We start from the raw sequence: 21,765 nt of genomic DNA, 5'->3' as shown, positions 1-21,765 counted from the left end.
CCACCTTTATCCTAGGCATCCAGATTCTTAATCTTGGCTTTAGCCTCAATCCCTTACTCATTCTTATTCTGTGTATCCATGCAATTGTAAAACCTTATCATTTTTATCTCTAACATATCCTCTTCTCTCCTCTCATACAGTTATAACCCTAGTTCAGACCATCATCATCTCTTATTTATGAAATAGCTTTTTAATTGTTCTTTATCTTATGCTCCTCCTGATTATAATCCATCTTCCCCATAATTGCCAGTTATTTTCCTAAAATGTAAGTCTTGATTATGTAAACCTCTCCCCCGCCCCCAGTAAATCCAGAGGTTACCTTTTGACTCCAGTATCAAGTATTTCATTTTATCTCATCTCTTTTGTATCTGTCTTATAATATATATAATTAGTATAGTAACATATATTATGTCTGTATATGTGGTGATGCTGAAAGTGTTATGTTTTATTACTCATAACAGAGCTTCTTAAACTTTTCTCCTCATTACCTCTTTTTACCTGAGGAATTTTTATGCAATTCCAGGTATATAAGTATATATAAAACATAGCTGTACATTTCAAACATTAATAAATAATAATACTTAAAGAAATAATAAATAATAAACCTTAAAGAAATTTATTTTATTTTTAGTTCTTTGGTATATATAATTTTAAAGATAAAAGCAAATTTGTCTACTACTGAAATGGATGTGCTTGTTTATTTTTTACATAAAGAATTAAATCTTAGTGGAATATTTGATACTTTTTATTGTTGCTAAATTTTTTGCAACTCCCCTATGCGGTAATGTGACATCATATGAGTTACGCCCCATAATTTAAGAAGCTTTGATATGCCATACTATTATATATAAATGTGTATATTATACCATCACTCAAGCATTTCCAATAACTAGGACTATAGTAGACTTTGTGAAGTATACAAGATAAAAAGTTCTTGTACCTATGAGAAGCTTTTATTTTGATTTGGGTGATATATACATGAAACAATAAGAAACCAATATAAAATAATACATAATTAGATACAAATATGTTGTATATACTTGGTTCAAAGTAAGGAAAGAAATCTTTGTAGCCTGAATAAGAAAACATGAACAACAAAAAAAAGAAGGGAAAAACAATGTTGGATGCAGAATGTGGTACAAAGGTTAACCTGATACAAATAAGGTTCTGTATTGGAAAGTTAATACTTTTCATCTTTACTTTATACTTTATTTGATTACCATGGAAAGAATGAATTAAGAACTAAATGCTATTATCTGTATAAATGTTTTCAGAGCCACAAGCATCCCTAAAATGTAGAAATTGATCTCTTCTTTTATACTCAGGTTTTAATTAATTGAATTCTAGTTAGATTAAAAGTAACTCTTAATATTAACTATCATGTTTATTTGTTTTTTCTTTGCTTTCTTTTAGCTTGGGGTAAAAATTGCTAAAGCTGTTGCATGCCGCAACTTTGTAAAAGCTAAAAAAAATTCTAAAACTTCACAGGATATTCGAAAAAAGAAGAAACTTGCATGGGGGTGAGTCACTTTAAGATTCAGGTTGTAATTTAGTATTATAGCCTTGCAAATCACACAAATATTGCGAGTGTTTTTACTGTACTCCTATAATCTTGATTTATTTTTAAAAATATCTTTGCCTCAATTTTATCACTTTAAATATAGAAGCTTTACTTTCCTTTGTAGTTGGTGAAGTATTTGAAATATTAAAACAAATTTCATTTCATTTCATCATATGTTAAAAATATTTTAAGTATTTACCTTAATAATGAATTGGTGATTTGTATTTTTTGTTTTAGATTTGAAGCAAAGAAGAGATGGGAAACCAAAAGCAACATGGGATATATGTAACTAGGCCCTCATCCTTGAAAAACAAAAAAACCCTTGGTATTTTACTGTTTAAAGGAAGCCAGCTAAATTCCAGTTAGGAATAGTAATGTCAAATTAGTGAGTCAGTTACACATAATTTTTCAGTCTTTTAAGAAAATGTATCTTATTTTGTTTTTAAAATTAGATTTTCTTAATAAATATGAGAATATAGTTAAGGAAAAAATATAAGGAATGTAATATGTACATACATCAGTATTTAAAGTATTAATGAAATCATTGATACATGGATATAATTGCTATTGGTTCATATTGAAACCTCAATTTGTACCATAGAAAAGAGTGTTTTTGAATTGCTGTGGCCAAATTTTATCTTCTGACAGCTTTCTTCCAAGCATGGTTGGTTTGGTGGTCAGAACACATATTCTCTGTTAGCAAGTCTTGCACAAGCTTACTATAATAGCCTTGAAGGAATTCACTAATATTGGAGAAATATATTTATATACAGCAAAAATTATTTGTTTTTTACTGTTTGATGAATATTTAGCTATTGATATCCATGTAACTTAAAATATTTATGGTCATAAACTATCCTCATGGGTTTTATTTTTTTAAATAACGATTTAGTAGTAAATCATAAATATATCTAAGAAGATACAACCAGATCAGTCAAGAAGCATTCAATTTTAATGCAAGTGATATTTTGTCTAAATATTTTTTCCTAGAAAATTGGGTTTTCTTTTTTTTTCTCATGACTATCTGGTAAAAGTCAATTTTAAATAGCTTTGAGGATGGAAAGTATCATACAGTTTGCTTTGGTTTAATTCTTCCTGAGAATAAACATAGGCTATTCATATCTCATTGTCTCTTTTATTCCTATGATTCTTTGAATTTTAATGTTTTCTTAGATAGCATATCAGTCGTGCAATTTGATTATTGATAAATAATTATTTTGATATTAATTGAAATACAATATTTTAAATTCTTTAAATATATAGTTTGGATTATTTCCATTCTTTTTTCCTTTTGTTTACACACACACAATTATTTTGGAGAGTGGAAATCTTGAAAGGTAACCTTACCTGTAATGACATACAATCTGAAAATATGCTAACATTGCAGAATTCTAAAATGAACATCAAAATATCTTGTTGAGAGCATATAAGCCATTCCACAGATAGGTGTTATTCTTACATCAAATTTTCCAAAAGAAAAGATCATATCACTGTGTTGGTTTCAACTCTCAGAGGTGGAGAAGAGTTTATCACCATTGTCATCAGCTAATGTTGTCATCTGAGACCAAATAATCCTAAATAAAATATCTAATCTTAAACCAAACCATCTCTGGGATTATACACAGTTCATACTATGAAAAACCAAACTCACACTCTTTATGTGAATATAAATATGAATTGAAAGCCAAATATACATGAAATTTTCAAGGAGACGGTGTGTGGGTGTGCTTTTAGGAATAAAAATATGACTTTTTAAAAGATATGTATTTTTAGTACATTATATCTGAAAAGATTTTTTTTTTTAAATCAGAGCTGAAGATTTTTGTCTTGTATTACAGATAATAAGCCTCAGAGACATGACGTGGCCAAAGCCACAGAGTCAGTCAGTCAGTAGCAGAACCTGGACTAGAACTAAGGGCTTACCTACTGCCAGTCCAGTGTTCTTTTAGATTGCATGGTAGTTTGTATTCAGTATGATTTTGTTTTTACATAACTTTTTCTGAACAGTTGTACAATGAAATATATCTCTACTATCCAGAGCACTAAGTATGTTTTTACATTATGGCCATTAATGTTAGGGGGGAAAAGGGTTCATTGTTGTTTGGGGTCATAAAAATTCTGTTGTCCATGTAAGTTATGATGATTCATTGAGAAAATTAAGTTTCATAAGATCTTTTAGCTAGTTTTATAATTCATCTTAGAAAAATAAGAATCTGAACTGAACATTTTATTATTTTTCAATTTCTATATTTTTTTTATACATGGCATATTTCTGAGGGTACAGTTATATGCCATTTACAGAATCCCTGTTATATACAAAATCATTCTAAATGTCTAAGAGAGATAATAACACATATTGTAATACTAACCATTGTACAGACCTATTATGTAAGGAAATATCTAAAATTTCTAAATAAATTTTCTGTAGTAGTAGGTATTATTTCTCTGAGTTATCAGATATATCATTTAAAAATACAATTTTTCTGGGGAGGGGGAAATGAAAGATTGCTGTATTTGGTGTAACTGATATAATGGAAAGAGGAACATCCTAGTCATCAGAGGACTCTTAAGAAGACTTCTTTTTAGGATAGGTTCTACTACTCATTGTCTCTTTGAGCAAATCATTTCAATCTTTCTAGGCTCTAGTTTTTTTCTCATTTGTAAAATGGGGATATTAGCATCTGATTTCACTAGATTGTAATAAAACACTAATGAAAAAGCACTTTGAAAATATTAAACTTGTGCCAATGAGAAGGTTAGGGAATTTCTTGTCATTCTACCTATTATTCTTTCTGCTTCCCTTAGACCTATTTTCTTCAGGCATTAACTAAATCTAGAGGTAGTACTCAAAGCTAAAAAATCCTTCTTGACCCATAAGTTCAGTTCTAATGACGAACATGGCACAATTTTTAGAAGTATTAGAAAGTCCTACAACTCAAAAGATTTCCTGACTGCCTGAAATTTCCCATCTTAGACTTACTTTTGAAGCCTTAGTGAGCCCTGTGTTTTAAGGTACTTGTTAAAGGGCTCTCTAGGAATAGGATCTAGGAGTCTTCTTGGGTCTGGAAGGAATAAGGAGCCGTTCTAAGTTCCCAAATACTGCCTGAGCACTGCTTCCATGGTAGTTCAACATTAGGACAATATCAGGGTCCTTTTGAATGATAGTGTCTGAGTGGAAAGGGATGAGAGAGGTGATTTCGTTAGCAGCAGTCATCAAAGAACCTAGAATCTACCATACCTGCTCTCAGGCACTGTCTGAGGTGCCTTGAGCTGCTGAGCAGATGTATTATCCCACTTGCGAGGTTGTTAGCTGATCATTGGTTTCATTTAGGTAGAAAGCAGGTGTTGTCAGTTTCCTACCAGGGCAAGCCCCTTTTCTGCTCAAAGTACCCTCATACATAGTGTGGCTAATAGGCCCAACCAGGGCCTGGGTCTTCCAGGCTCTGAAGCCAGCTTCTTGCTGATTCTCTATGGTGTGCTGCCTCTCCATTCTCTAGGATATGAATTAAAAATTGTATTACATCATTTTAAAAAACAATGTGGTTGAAGCAGTGCTCATGCATACATAGCTTTTAACATTGTGCATACTGTTCTCAGCAAGAAAAGGGTACATTCTGGAGGAGTCATAACTCTACTTTCTGAAGCTTCTACATATACATTTACTGCTCCAAGAATGCTGGAGTTAAATTAGTAATGTAAATGTCAGTTATTGTTAACGGAGATTAATATGTTTCAGGCCACAGGTATGGCATTAATGTAGCTGATTTATTGTTTAAGTACTTCAGGCTAAAACAACTTACCAAAGAATAGTAATTTCAAGCTTAGCAGCATTGATTCTGAGAACTAAAGTTTGCAGTACATTTTTGTTTGGCAGCCCTCGGGATGTTTCTGATTTTTCAGTAGAACATTCTATTTCTTTCACCAAGAGGAGAGTTTGAATATGGTAATCTAAGGCCAGTTATAATTAGTTCTGATGACAGACTTAAATACCACTGCCAAGGTTGTAAATCAGTAGCTAAACAGGTTTCTACAACTGATCATAAATCTCTAACTCCATATTTTAAATGCTTCTATTTTTGAGGCAGACATGAATGGAGAGGACAGGGACAAGAATAAAATGTTATTTAACTTTGGACATTTGCTTGGAGCATTAAATATCAAGTCTTCAGATAAATACTTATGTATGTACTAACAAATTTGATTTCTTTAGTATCTTTTGCTTGTTATTCTCATGTTTTTGGTGTATTTTTTGATACCATATTTTATTTAGTGCAGTAAAACTGTGTCACTTGTAAAGCACCATGAAAACTTAGTGTAATAAGTTTAAAGTGAATATATAATATGTTAGTACAAATGGTATATTTTTGTTCACTTGAGTTTTATGTATTTGCTCTTTTAATACCTAAAAGACTCCCAAAACCTGTGAAAAGAGCAGTACAAATGTTATTCTCTTGTTTTCATGTAGTAAATGAGGAAACAGATTCAGAAAAATCATAGGGCAAGTAAGTAGCAGATCTAAGCCTTGAACCTCATTATTTCCCAGTGATAAAAAAAAACTTCAGAATTTCATAGAATGCCTTCAGAAAATTGCATATTCTTAATATATTTTGGATAACTTGCTATCTAGAGGAGGGGATGGTGGCAAGAAAGGGAAAAAAATTTGGAACACGATTTTGCAAGGTTGAATGTTGAAAATTATGCATATGTTTTGAAAATTAAAAAAAGTTTAATAAAAAACAGCTAAAAAAACAAAACAAAACTCTAGGCAAGCCATTGGATTGGCCACAAAGTCATTAAGAATTATATTTTCCCCACAGGTTGGAAATAAAATAAGTTAACACCAGATTAACTGAGATATTTATAAAGCACTTAGCGCAATGCTTGACACATAAATGCCATACCAATTCCAAAAAAAAAAAGAATGCCTTCAGAAAAGTGCTGTAACATTTCTATGATACCTATTTTGCAGCCTCAAAACCTTTCTATATCAAGCTAATGTTATAAATAATGTGCCATTTTAATGATGGAATTTGTTTTCTTTTTTAAGAAGTAATAAATTGAAGATGGTAGAAGCAGGTGACGTTGGGACAGGTCATACAGGAAAAACATTTTGACACTTCCATTGTCAGAGAGTCTAGAACCAACTGAAATGCTTCAAGTTTTCCATGCTGGCACAAATCATCTTTATTTTTAGTATCTGGCAGAACAACAAATGCTTTGCATGTCAATTTAGTATTTTTTCAAGCCAACTGTTTATTCACTGGCTTAAAATTTACACTCTACTAAAGTCTTAGCCATGACTTTCATGAAACAAATAGTAATATTTGGACAAAGTATGTACATGTAAAATCTTTTCCAAAATCAAATGTCGATAGAACTAGTGCTAAGTCTTTATGGCATCAATATTTTCTAATCTGATAACCAATCTAAAAGTGCTTTGAAAAAAGCAAAGTATTGTATAAATGTAGCACAAAATTATTTTGTAATTTAAATGATTAATGTTATGCCGCCAGTGCCATTTAATTATTTAAGAAATATGAAGAACATGTGTTTCTGTGTGAAATTATGCTAAATTTCTTTTGCCGGGGTCTTGTTGCATCTGAATCCATCATTTGTATTTTTTTCAAAAATCCATATATTAAAGTTTTTGTTTAAGTAGACAGAATTGTGTATAAAAATGTCTCGGGAGGTTTTCTCCCTACCCAAACAATGATCTCTTCTTAATTGCAAAATCTAATGATCTTTTTTCTATCTTTATAATTCTAAAACCTTTGTACATCAATTAATGCTGTTGACCACCATCATGTACTCCTAGATACCCTCTCTTTTCTGGGTTTCCCTGATAATGATCTCTCCTTGCTCTTCTCCTACCTATCTGACCATTTTTTCCCAGTTATTTTCTTTTTCTATCTTTTATGCCTTGCCTTCTGTGTGTAGGTTTACCTCAGGTCACTGTCCTAGACCCCCTTTTTTCTTTTCAAGTCTCTGATCTCATTAGGTCCCTTGGGTTCAATTATATGTACGGACGACTCCCAGATCTATCTATCCAATCCCCTTCTCTCTCTCTTGAGTTCTGGTCCCATATCACCAGTTACTTATTAGACATTTCCAATCAAATGCCCTATAGGCATCTCAAACATAACATATCTAAAGCAGAACTCATTATCTTCCCTTTCTTCTTTCCCCCCCCCCCCCCCAATTCCTAATTCTCTACTTGTTTTCTTAAATATAAATAGAACCATGCTTTTTATCACCCAGGTTCACAATGTCAGAATCATCCTTAATTCTTTCTTGTTCTTCACCCCTTCATCTATATTGTTTTCTAACACTTGTCTGTTTTAGTATATTTCATATCTGTTTCATTTTTTTCTCCGCACAGGTACCACCCTCGTTTAGGCCTTCATGACCTCTTGACTGGACTTTTAAGTAGCCTTTTAAGTTCTCCTTTCAGTCTTTTTCTATTCCAGCCAATTTTCCATATAACTGCTAAATTGATATTCTTAAGGTACAAGTCTGAATTTTTTACTTGCCTGCTCAAAATGGTTTCCTCTAAGATAAAACATCCTTCCCAAACTGACTCTAGTCTGTATTTCCAAGCTTAACTGCACATTGCCCTTCATAGAAGCTATGGTCCACTCAAACAAGCTACATTCTTCCATCACATGTAATCTTTAGCTTCTATCAGGACTTAACTCAAGTGCCACCTTCTACATTAGACCTTACCTACTCCCCTCAAAAAACGGTGATTTTACCCCTAGGAATTACTTTGTATTCACTCTTGTATATATTTTATGCTTGTTTGTCTTGTCTACATAGATATAGGGAGCATCTTATGAATGAACTTTTACAGGCAACTGTGGCTGAAATAAATCACTTGATTCAATCTGAAGAATTTTTTAAATTGATTAAAATCTTCAGTGCAAGAGACAAGGAAGGACAAACTTTATGATGTAACTTCCTTCATTCCTTGAAAGCAATAGAGAATGCCTTGGAATTTTTGCCATGTATAGCGCAAAACTCGTAGTGGCCAGCAGCACATATAGCAAACTATAATTACCATTAAAAAAATTTTTTTTTAAGTGTCTAATTTAATGGGGTCTGCTTTCAAAATGATAGCCTTTGCAGAGCGTGAAGCAGTAGTGTTTATTCTATTAGTGCAATGGAGACACTAGGAAGGTGCATTATTTACTAGAATTTGCTCCAGATTCTATAGCATATGAGATTTTATTGCTCAGTTGTATTTTGTGGTCTTCATTTCAGTTACTGGAATAAATAGACTTTATTCTTTGGCCATCCTTCCAGTATTATTACAATTGGACATACCAGATATGCTTGCAAAAAGTCATGAAATAGATGAATTGTGATTAATTATATGTGGGTAGCTAGGTGGCACAATGGATGTTGTGCAGGGCCAGGAGTCAGGAAGACTCGTCTTCCAGAGTTCAAATGTGGCCTCAGACACTTAAAAGTTGTATGACTTTGTATAAGTCACTTATTACTGCCTCAGTTCCCTCATTATTAAAATGAGCTGGAGAAGGAAATACTAATTTACCATTTCAATACTTTTTGCCAAGAAAATCTCAAATGAGATCATGGAGAATCAGACAAGTGAACAACAATGAATTATATTTTTACCAATGTGGGTACAGTTTTGGGGGGAGGGGAGTTGAGGACAAGTAGAATAGAAATAAAATATTTCAAACTGAAATAGATTTTTTTTTTTAAATCGCTTTTAGGTCCTAGTTTAATTTTCTAATTTCCAAAGTGGGGATAATAATAGCACCTACATCCCAAGGTGGTAGTGAGGATGAAATGAAATATTTATAAAGTATTTAGCATAGTGCCTGGCCTATACTAGGTACTATATAAATGTGTGTTGTTGTTAACATATTATCTTATCATAGGACTACATAGAAAAGGGAGCGTGATATTGGACTAGATATGTCTATTGTCTGTTCTCTTTCTACTCTGAGGACTGTAACATACGCATGTTGTAGCATTGAAAATTCATCCTTCAGCTTCTAAAGCCATTGACAGCTCTTAATTGCTGTGGGGGTGGGGTGGAAGGGTTGGGGGGAGAGGGAGAGGTCCTTCTATGTCACTAGCATGGAGTGAGATAATCTTTTCCCAACTCTTAATTTGAAAAGGTGTGTCTGTCCAGTTAATACTTGTTCATTGAACTAAGGTTGAGAAATAGCTGCTTTATAAGCTGTAATTACTGATGGCTGTTTAATATTCATCTCTAAATTCTGGAATGTTCTCAAGTAGTTTTATTTCACTTAAACTCTAGGGTATATGTCACTTCTAAAACTAATGGTTTGATGGGCAGCATGAAGTCATGACTGATCCAAATGACAGTTTGCTACTTTGAGTTGTACTGGGACATGCTTCAGGAAATTAAAATCAAAGTATTTTGCCTCTCCTTTCACAAATAGTTTACATTTGATTATCACAATAACCTAGGGAACTAATTTTAGGGTAAGGCAATGTAACATCTGCATTTTAGATAAGGAAAATTTAAGATGCTGAGGGAATGACTAAATCGCATAAGAGTTAAAAAGTTGCTATCTTTATAATCAAACTGGTTTTTAAAAAGTGACTGATTTTGTTAAACTTTTAAAAAAAAATTACCAGTTGCCAAATTCTTGGAATTCTTCTGGCTTTAAGCTATTTTATAATGATAGCTAAGTAGAAGAGGGTTTTGTGTGTGTATATATGTGTTTCAAACCTGATGTTTTCTCAATGGTCTGGTGCCTAAATGTATCCAGAAGTAACTGATTCTGAGGCCAGAGTCTACAGATGAGGTCATAGAAGCATTTGATTTCATGAATGGTCAGGGGACTTTAGTGCCTTGAAGATCAAATGGGTTGTAAATTAGTCTTACCATTCACAGCTTCCACTAGAGCAGAGAACATTTTGTGAGTGGGACTGACACTAAAGAAAGCAATTTAAGGATTTTTTAAAAAAAAAATATGTAATCTGCTTTGGAGATTATGTTTCTCTTTAGTTGGGTTGCTCTACTTATTCCATAAATAGGGCCACAGAGTTTTTACCTCTTAATTTTTTCTTACCTTGTTCTTTTAACGGAATAACTCTCCCTTTTCCTCTTAGTTCATGGGAATCCTATTTTTTTTTTTTTTTTAAGGAATAGCTAAAGTCTTACCTTCTGCCTGTGAAGTGTTTTCTGGCCTTGTTTATCCACTGTATTCTGTCCCTCTCTTGATCACCTATAGAGTGAACCATATGATATTGCCGTGTATTTGCTATACATTTCTACCATGGTACCCTGTACACAGATACTTGAGAAATGTTTATTAAGTCTATCTATAATTAGAATTTTAACTGCTTGAAGGCAGGGACTGTGGCTTTGAGTTCTTTGCTGTGTGTGAGGACTACTATAGGGTTGGGTTCATTGTGTATATTCAGTAAGCTGTTATTGAACTAGCTAATAAGAGGCTATTTTAGGGAATTTACAAAAGTATGTTCTATTATCCTCAAAAGCTCAAACTAATCTTTGTTCTAGTAGCTATGGCTCTGGTTTATAGCTCACTTATTGGGGAAGTCCTTTTAATCTCCCTGGATCTCCTTTCCCCATCTTTCAGTGAAAAGATTGGACCATATGGCCTCTGAAGGCCCTGTGATATTCCTAATAGCCGATGTATGTATGATACTTTTGGAAAGTTATGTCTTTACATCCATGATCTTATTTTTATTTTTAGATCCTTGTGAGAGAGGGAAGTTTTGTTCCAGTTAAAAGTGATATTTTTTCCTCTATTATAGGCTTACCCTTCTTACTTATTTTATGCACTTTATTGTATTAAATACTCTTTATGTACAAATTTTATCTTCCCCAGTAGACTACAAGCTATGATAACTAGGATGTTATCTTACCCATGTTTTTGCATATTTTTAGGGTATGATACAGTAAACTGTGCATAAGGGCTGCTGAAGTAATGGTTGTTGTTGAAAGTATATTAGAACCGAGAAATAGTATCTCACACAAATTATGTCCCATAGTTATTTGTTTGCATACCTTTTGGTGTTTCATAGATGTGTAAAATGAGATGTTGGGAGGTTTTAAATCATCTCTCTTAATTAACATGCATAGCTAATACTATTAAACAGTCTAGCATATAACACAAGTTCTTTTCTATTTTGTCCCATTGTCCAATCCCAGAGACCATCTTACCTCCTTAAATGCCAAAGTTTAGCTAAAAGTTGGAAAGAGCAATTATTGCAACTATTGCATAGCTTTCACCATGTAAATAAGGATAAAGTTGTAACATAGACTATAAATACGAAATCTAATTCCATTAAAATAGGTATATATTACTCCAAACAGACTAGTTGTATTCGTGACAATAATGCTGTAAATCATTATTTTCTACAAAGAAAAGAGAGGTTCTGTGTCAAAAAACTCAATTGGAATCCTAGTCTGGCACTTATTTCCTTTCCAGCCCTGCTACAAAAAGAGAAAAATTCAAAGTGTGCTGACATAAAAGTTCTATTCCCCAAGGCAGAGGACTTAATTGAAGTCCTCAGATGTTTTAGTGCACCGTGGAAGGCATTTTTATGAAATTCATACATTACTAGAAGTGGATCCAACAATCCTTGAGGTGAAAAACCTTGTAAATCATGCAGGAGTGATCTGACTAATGCAGGAACCAATGTCCTGGTTTCCTTAGAGATTCTCTTTCTGCATCTTCATATGAATTAAAATGTACTGTGCTAGTCATGGCTAACTATGGATGGTAAGAGCATTTTCAAACACTGAACTTTATTTTCAGGAACTAGAAGAAAATGGGTGTCTTTTGTCTGTGTGTGTGTGTGAGTGGGTCTCACTCAATGCTAACAAAAAATTCAGATTAGATATTTACATTCACTCCCTCTCTGGATATTTCTTTTGTATTTATATTTTGTTGGTTGGGGAAAGATCAAGCTAGATTGTCTTTTGACAGAGTATAAGCTGACTGATACAGAACCTGATCAATATTTGCTTATATAAAAATATTTCCCTTATCTGGAAATGATTTTTTTCTCATCTGATCTAATAACCGTTTATGTTTATGCATATCATAATTTATGTTATTCAACAAACATTTGTTAACTGCTTACTCTGTGCAAGACACTATACAAGATACTGAAGATATAGATGAAATGAAGTGATTTAAGAACATGGATAACAAACAACCTTCAGAGTATGATGACAATAATGATCACAGTAGCAGACATGTAAATGTGTCATGGCTTATAAAGATCTTCATGTGGTTTCTCATTTGATCTTCATAACACTGAGCATTATTACTTCCATTTTCTTGGGAAACGCTGCTTAGTGGCCTAAATGACTTGGGATCATAGGGATTTAGAACTGGAGAAGACCCTAGTTTCCTCATGTTGCTCATCCCCTTTTCTTTGCTTGGGGTTTAGCCTCCCCAGGAAGAATTCCTCGTGCCTTCTCTGGTCCTATGGTGTGAAGTCCCTTCTCCCCACTCCATTGAAGTGCTTTTTATGATACTTGACTTTAGCTAATACAACCAGAGGTTGCCCAGTGTTATAACAGGAGACTTTAGTTGTCAGCAGAGGACAATGTGAATGTCTTTCAGAAAATGAAAAAATAAAAACTTTAAGCTCTCTTTACAATCCAGATAAATCCCTTACCAACTAGGAACTTAAAATGTTAAATGTACTTTGAATAAAAAAAAATAATAATTTTACTATGAGGAAGGATGTAAGGAAAAGAAATTCCTCTAGCTATGGAGTGCTTATTAGGCAAGATCTTTTTTGAGGTTAGGAAAGAGAGTAGGACAAGAAAAGTGGCTCTAAAACAGTGTCCAATACAGTATTTTTGCATTCAGTAGTGAGGGTTCAATGAGGAAAACAGCATCAGTGAAATATTTTAAAATACTGAAAGAGCACATCAGAAAGAAAAAAAAAATTTCTGTGTTTCTGAGGTGGTGATATCCAAGTTTTCCTTTGGAATAAGGGAAAGGGGATGGTAGTTTGGTAGGAGATAATAAAATGATAGTGATTTAGGCCTAGAAGAAGCTGTCATTTGCACTTGAGCTGTCCAGGGAATCTATAGAAGATTATAACCACCATTTTCCTTTTTCCAGAGTGAAGCGGCAAAACATGTCTGGTGGTTGCTAGGCAACCATTAGCCCATTGCTCCTTTTCTATTAAACATCTGTCTTGTTTTAAATTTACTAAATGGGAAAAATAATGCAACTAATGCGAATGAATGTGATGAAAATGGACCTTCGAAGCCCAATCAGCAGTGACTAAAAAGGTCATTGGTGTTAAGTATGGCGGTGTTTGACAAGAATACTTTTCGAAAAGTGTGAATAGGAGGGAAGACAAGTTAGTGGACTTCAAGTGTTTGAAGGGTTATGGAAGACAGATTTGGCATGGCCCTAAAGATCAGAAGTAGAGCAAAAAATGGAAGTTTCCGAAAGGCAGAGTTCAGCTTTGTGTAAACAAAACCTTTTTAACAATTGAAACTATGCAAAAACAATGGATTCCCTGGGGATAGTGAATTCTCCATTAGGGAAAGTCTTTAAATGGAAGCCAGATGATCACTTGTTAGGAATCTTGTTGAGCACTCCCACTCAAAAGTCCATTTAATGATTTCTGAGGTCCCTTTACACAGAGATTCTTTAACTGAAAAACCTGCCATGTCCTTGTGCCTCATATTTGCTAATGCCAAATATAATCACACTGAAAACATAATGATGGCACCCTGCAGGTCATCAACATGAAGGCCGAGAATCTTAAACTTCAAAGGGAAAACAGTAATGAATGTGATCCTGTTTGAATGATCTTCCCAGTTCACTAGAATGCCAGGCTCCATGAGAGATCTTGTCCTTCACCCCCAAACAATACCCAATGTTTAGCAAATCTCTTTTATCAGCAAAGGATGGTTGTCAGGGATTGCATCCGAGGCTTTGGCAACAAAAAATCTTTTGTAGATAACTAGAATCACATTTTTCACAGTAGGAGAGCACAAGAACATAGAAATGATGCTTGGGAAACAAATTTATGTGAGGTATAGTTTCTGTGACAAGATAAAAAACATCTGGTAGCAAGAGAAAAAACTTTGCTCTGTTAAAGTTGAAGGTGCATACTTAAGGTCTTTGAGGAAAGGAAATGTTGAAACACCCAGAAAAGGGAAGAGAATAAGATTTAGAAATCTTTAGATGAGTTAAATTAACATTAAATTTAGAAAAGCAGCCTGGTGTAATGGAAAGAACTTTTGTACTTGGAAGTTAGGAACCAGGTTCTCATCTCTTCAGTTGTCATTCTTGGCTAGTAAATCTAATCTTTTCAACTTTAGTTCGTTTTTAAAATGGGGATGATAATGAGATTAGGGTAAATGAGATAATTCAAGTATTCCACATGCCTTAAAATGCTATAAAAATGTGAGCCATGATTATGCATTATCTTCAAAATTCAAACACTGCCTTTTCTTTGATAATTCAGATAAAAGCCTCTTAGAGTAAGGACTAGTGACTAAAGGGAAAGTCAAAATAGGGCTTTTTAGGAGCGAATTTGACAGAAAAGGAAACATACCCAGAGAGAGGAAGATATTTGCCCAGTATTATACATAACAGGTGTGTAGCTAGAGTTCTAACCCAGGTCTCTGACTTCAGATTCATTGCTCTTTCCACTGTAGTCACCATGTCTTCTCTTCTTGAAACAGGTATAAAATCCTTGAGATTCAGGATTATTATTATTCAGGGTTAATAATACAAGCAATAGTGATATACCAAACATTGGGGTGGGGGAAACATCAGTGGACTTATATTTGGACTTCTGGTTTGTCATACCAAAAAAAAAGGGGTGGGTAGGGAGCTGGTGCCGTTTGTTTGAAACTGCTGAGTTTGAAGAGGAAACCAGAAGCTTAGAACAAAGATGTGAAGAAAAGACTAGGGCCTATACAGGTGTCTTCCATTGTTCAAGAATCCCAGCAACAGGTAAACAAGTAGAGAAAGACTACTTCCTTCTCCGAGAATTCTGTTTCCCCTTGTCAGAGTCTATGACTTAGGCTGGAACCAACATACACTCTTAATCCCTTAACCTTTTCCACTATTTGCACACTTACATGTTTTCCCTGATCACACACTGGGGAGGACATTCGGGAGGAAATACAAGGAAGCAAGGATTGGAACCAAATAACATGAATTTAACCTTTTTTCCTTCTATTTTTTGTTCTGTTATTAAACTATGGAACTGCATATGTTAAAGTGTCTTGAGTCCTGTTTATATTGAAGGTCATGACCATAGAAAAGAGAGTCCAAATGTGGTGGAAGGCCTCCTTCCTTCCTTCCTTCCTTCCTTCCTTCCTTCCTTCCTTCCTTCCTTCCTTCCTTCCTTCCTTCCTTCCTTCCTTCCTTCCTTCCTTCCTTCCTTCCTTCCTTCCTTCCTTCCTTCCTTCCTTCCTTCCTTCCTTCCTTCTTCCCTTCCATCTTTCCTTCTCTCCCTCTCTTCTTCCCTCTCTCCCTTCCTTCCTTTTTTCCTTCCTTCCTCCCTGCCTCCCTCCCTTCCTCTCTCCCTTCTTCCCTCCTTTCCTCCTTCCCTCCCTTCCTCCCTCCCTCACTCCCTCTCTTCCTTCCTTCTTTCCTTCCTTACCTTTTTCTTTTGATATTTTGAACACTTGCATATAATTACAAATCTAAATGTACAAATCCAGTCAATATGAATTCAAATTTCTCAATATCATAACTTAAAGTCACATGCCTTCACAACAAGGACCCTCTGATGATCAGAGGGAATATTACAATATTTCAAGAGACTATTCTCAACATAAACTAGATAAAAACTAGAGTGGCTACTGGGCTAGTGACTCACCAAGAGCACCATCTGGTGAACAACACAGATGGTACTTGCCTTTGCTGGATAATTAATACAATGACATGCTGTCATCCTACTGTCTTAAGAAAGCCAACTGAGGGGCACCTAGGGTGGTGCAGTGGATAGAACACCAACCTGAAGTCGGGAGGACCTGAGTTCAATCTGGCCTCAGACACCACTTCCTAGCTGTGTGACCCTGGGCAAGTCACTTAACCCCAATTGCCTTAGCCAAAAAAAAAAACCAAAAAACTAATATACTGATTTAAGCTGCTGTTAACTTCAGCAGTGTTCCTTAGTGTATATACAAGGTAATATGGTGACATACAATAAAGGTAGTTAAAATAACATCAGAGCATCTAAGATAGTCTAGGAGATAGGTAGAGATGATCAGGGAAGGAAGGAAGCCAAAGAGATCTAAATTGGATTGAGGGGATCAAGGAAAGGAAGGACTTCTTAAAAACTTATCACCCTCTATCACCCTGCTAGTGCAACTCCATTGTTGTTCTCAAGATGAGAAGTCAGCAAAAAGGTAAGGAAGGGAGGATGGGGAAGTGCCAGGCAGCAAAAGGAAAAAAAACGGGCAGGCAAAAAGAGGAAAGAATATTAAGGTATTATTACAAATTACCTGTGTATGCATATGTTGTCTCTCCTGACTCTGCAAGCTTGAGGACTCAGGACTGTCTTTATGCCTAACATAGTATCTGGCAAATAACAGGTACTTAATAAACCCTTGTTGATTGATAGATGGATTGCAGAGGACCTACCTAGAGTTTGTTCTGATGTAATTTAAGAACCACCAATATTAACTTTCTATTTAGAAGGCCATTAGTTCAAGAGCTGCCTGATGACATACATGAAATCTATAGATGGGAAGGAAGGGAAGGGCGAGGTGAGTCATGCAGCTAAAAGGGATCTCAGATATAATATAAGCCAATGCTCTCCTTATACAAATGAGAAAACTGAATCCCAGAAAATGTAAATTATGTAAAATGGTAGGGCCTTTTGTGCTAATAAGGAAAGTTGGGAGGAGTTTGCTTCGCTGGAAGATGTCAGGACCATTCTAAAGTAACAGCAAAATAAGTTCCAGCTACAGCACATTACTGATCGTAAGGCTCTTTTCAAGACCCGACATGAAATCTGGGTTCTGAACCTGGGCTCTACCACCAACTAACTGTGTCCTTGCCTTCATCTATAAGATGAGAGGAACTGGACTAGGCAAACTGATTGGCAAGAGCAGTACAAGGAAGGTAAATTAGCAAAAAGGTGCCTCTGTTTCACCATATTAATGTTCAGGTCTTTAATTTCCCATTAAAGAAATGAAGAAATGTGGAATAAGATGGATGCTAGCCTTAGAGTCAGAGAAAACGTTTTCAGTCCTGGCTAGGATACTGATGATGGACTTTGCACCAGTCCCTTCTGTCTGGACCTCACATTCCCCTTTTAGATGAGAGGGTTGAACTAGATAATCTCCAAGGGTCCTTTCCCCTCTTAGTATTCCATGAATCTGTGATTTTGGATTACCTTAAATGTACCTTTTAGTTTAAAAAGAATTCTGTAGTTCTGGGGAATCCAGTTCTATTTTAAGGAAGGTAATTTTAATCCAGTTTTAGAAACTAGCATTTGGTTATGGTTCTTAGTTTCTTTTCCATTTGTGTCTTGGTTTTTAAGATAGGGTCACCTTACACATTTTATAAATTTCCAGTGAATTGAATTAAATAACATCCATGAAGAACTAAAGCATCACATTTCTAAGGAGGGTTCAGGATGGTAAAGAACTAGAAAGGAATGGGATTGGACCTGTGACTACGGTCCTATAGGAAATTCTAGGGAGAGGAAACTCTGTTCTCTGAAATTTATTATTTTGTAGAATTGCCTAAAGCATGGAGCAGTTAACTGATTTGCCCAGGAGCAGACAGCTAGTGTAGGCATGAGGGAAGGGACTTGAACCCAGGTTTTCCTTGATTTCAAGACCAGTTTTCTATCCACTTTAACATTCTATCTTTCCTAAAAAAGAATTGTAAAATAATCAGAAGCAACACTCTATCCTCTGTTGTTGCTTAAATAAAAGCCTTATATCTTGATTAACCTGTTTTGAAGGAGAAAATGATTCAGAGTAGTAGACCAGATAGAATGTTGGGCTTGAAATTAGGAAGACTTTATCATACATTTACTGCAAGTATGACCTTGAGTAAGTGACTTAGCCCTCCCAGCTTCACTTTGTTCACAGGCAAAATAAGGAAAGCTGAACTCAAAAACCTCTTGAGGTCCCTCCCCTCTTTAAATCTGTGATCGGTGATTTGGCCTTTTGTAGACTCAAGAAATAGAACATTTCATTAAAATGTTGATGGACCTTTGTAAAATAATGTCTTAAAGAGGATGCTAATTATGGTTTGCAAATGCTTTCTAGAAATTCACAAGTGTGGCAAGAATAGTACAATAAAGGTAAATTAGTGAAATTATTTTGAATAACATGATACTTGTTAGCAGATCTACAAATACTTTTTGTGATCACTTCAATGAATCTTCAAGGGAATATAAAAACAAAATTATAATTTTGTTTCTCTCATAGGTTCATTTTGTCACCAAAAAGTAATTTGTAAGGAAAAATATCAAAACATATTAAAAGTACTAATTTTCTGTTGATCAAAGCTTTGAAATCTTTACGATATTGTAACAATTCCCATTTAAGTAATTAAATTTAGTCCAAAAATGTAGGCAAAGTATTTGATCAGTAAACTCTTTGGGGTTTGCAGCCAGGGTTTCAGAATCAGTGATAAATACAATTTGAAGCTAAGTAATTATGAAATAAAAATAAATAAATATAGAGTACTCAGAAATTAGGAATTATCTTTGTAATCACTGGAATACCTACTTTGCAAAGCAAATATATTTTAAAATAATTTTCTTACTTATATGTCGAGAAAAATTTTAGTATTCATTTTTACAAAATTTTGAATTCTAATAAGCCAATATATTTTTGTCTTTGGACCTTCAATGGGAACAACAATTTTTGGTTATATGAATCATTCTTTGAGACATAAATATTATAGGACCAGTCTACTAATTTACAGAATTTGGGAAAAACTGATTCATGTGTACATTGGTAGATGTTAGAAGTGTGTGTGTGTGTGTGTGTGTGTGTGTGTGTGTGTGTGTGTGTGTGTGTATTGTGTATATATCTGTATACACTCCTATACATATAGTTCTTTTGCTGTATATGTTCCATAATATTCCCTTTATCAGAAAGTGAGGTGTTTTAAAGAGCACACAATGTTTTAAGTAATTTGCCCAGGATTGTATAACCAGTATGTCAGAGGCTGGATTTGAACCAAAGTCTTCTTGACTCTTAAGAGTTATTTTCAAGCTAATATGTCCATCTGCCTTGAGGCATTTTATTTAATTTTTTTTGGAGGCATTTTATTTAATTTTTTTTGGAGGCATTTTATATTAGATAATTTACCTGATGCTGAAATGTACTTTCCCTTTAGTCTCACTTTGGTGTTTTGGAAAAAATAAAATTCTAAAATATATTACATCTTTATCTTCTCTTTAAAATTTTTTATTGTTAATTTAAACATCATCAATAAAACTCAAACATTTCAACATACAAAAATGAAAAAAAATAAATTTAATGAGATTTTTTTGTTTTTTAATTATTTTAAATGTTTTTATTGATGTTTTTTACAGCAACTTAGTTTCCCCCAGGATCCTTCCATTTTTCCTTCCCAGAAAGGCATCCCTTTTAATCAAAAATATTTTTTGAATAAAAAAAGGAGAGGAAAAACTCAGTATCATAGATCAGTACATTTAAAGACTCAAAAAAAAAAATGTGTGATGTACAACTCTCTTTAAGCAATGGGCTGGGAATGTCCTCTCCTATCTCTTCTTTAGATAAACAAGACATTAATAAAATAGACCTATTTATTTGTGTTCCCTCTGAATTTTTTTCTTATGTATTTTAAAATATTTCATCAATATTTTCTTCTGTAATTTTTTTCTTTTTACATCTTGATCCATTAACCAACTCTCTTTCAAAAATTCTCCAAAAATACATTAAGTAAAATAGATGAGTATAGTTGTTGTTTAGTTATTTTTCAGTCGTGTGTGACACTTCATGATCCCATTTGGAATTTTCTTGCAGAGATACTAGAGCAGTTTGCCATCTCCTTTTCTAGTTCATTTTACAAATGAGGAATTGAGGCAAACAGGGTTAAGTAACGTAGCCAGGATCACCCAGCTAGTCAGTATCTGAAGCCAGATTTGAACTCAAGAAGATGAGTCCTAATGCCAGGCCTGGCACTCCGTGCTGCCCCTAATTAACATATTGGCATTGTTTAAAAAGGTATTCCCTCCCCCTTTATTTCTAGTCTATTATCTCTTACATATGAGAAAAGAGGCCTGCTTTATCATTCTTCTGAAGTCATGATTATTCAACATATGGGTCAGAGTTCTGAAATCTTTCCAACTTATTTTCCTACATATTATCATAATCATTGTATAAATTATTCTCCTACTTCTGCTAAATTCACTCTGCATGTTTCATTTCACTTATGCTGGGCTAGGCCTACCTCAGGCCAGTCTGGAATACTTGTGGTCCATTAAATGAAATAAAAAGTTTGCTGGTGACAAGGTTGTTTTTTTTTTTTTTTTTTTTTTTTTTAAACAATTACTAGTTAAATTGAGACATTGCTTCCAGCTTCACCATAGCAATTGGCAATATTAGTTCAGAAAGATTCCTCTAACAGATATTAAAAATTAAGCCAAAATTTCTGGCTTATTAATTTCCTATAGACTGGGCATTTTATGAATCAAAGAACAAGGAAGCCAAAGCAATAATTCAATTCCAAGATCTTCCTTTTCCCCTCATTAACCAATTCCTAAGAACAGCCTCCCTGCCCCTTTAAAGGGCAGCCTGCCCAATCCTTATAAAATAAGTATTATTCCTACTTCATTTGATGGGTATCTACTTTTTTGTCTAGTTTTTTTTTTTTTTTTTTTTTTTCCCTACCAAAAAAAGTGCTATTAATCTTTTTGTACCTATAGGTCCTTCCCCTCTGTCTTTGACTTCTTTGGGGTCATATGTTTTTAAGGAATAGTATTGCTGGGTCAAAGAATATGTACTATTTGTTGATTTTTTTGATATAGTTCCAAATTATAAATTCACAATTCTGTCTATAGTATATTAGTGTGCCTTTCTTCTGTTCATATCTTTCGGCCACTTTTCTATCATTCTTTGGACTCAAAGCAAAAAAGACTAGTTTTGTTTCAATTGTATGGATCTGGCCACATCTCTGGGTCTGTTTCTTCATTTGTAAAAATAAGAGAATTGGGTTTGGTGGCTTTTAAGATCCTTTCTA

The 21,765-nt window shown here is 34.1% G+C and overlaps 1 protein-coding gene across 3 annotated transcripts in view; it reads left to right on the top strand.

Annotated features, from left to right (window-relative positions):
* FAM204A (family with sequence similarity 204 member A) overlaps window positions 1-2,682 on the top strand; it is a 37,612-nt gene extending 34,930 nt beyond the window's left edge. For all 3 annotated transcript variants that reach the window (XR_012487079.1, XM_074295722.1, XM_074295723.1), the window contains 2 exons: window positions 1,414-1,520; window positions 1,799-2,682. Coding sequence is in view for 2 of the 3 variants with exons in the window: in XM_074295722.1 (XP_074151823.1) it covers window positions 1,414-1,520; window positions 1,799-1,850 (159 nt within the window). In the remaining variant the exon portion in view is untranslated. The remainder of the gene's footprint in view (window positions 1-1,413; window positions 1,521-1,798) is intronic.
* Window positions 2,683-21,765: the final 19,083 nt, after the last annotated feature.

The sequence above is a fragment of the Sminthopsis crassicaudata genome, chromosome 2 (genome assembly GCF_048593235.1).
Source record: "Sminthopsis crassicaudata isolate SCR6 chromosome 2, ASM4859323v1, whole genome shotgun sequence".
Lineage (NCBI taxonomy): Eukaryota > Metazoa > Chordata > Mammalia > Dasyuromorphia > Dasyuridae > Sminthopsis > Sminthopsis crassicaudata.
This window is presented reverse-complemented; position numbering and strand designations above follow the sequence as displayed.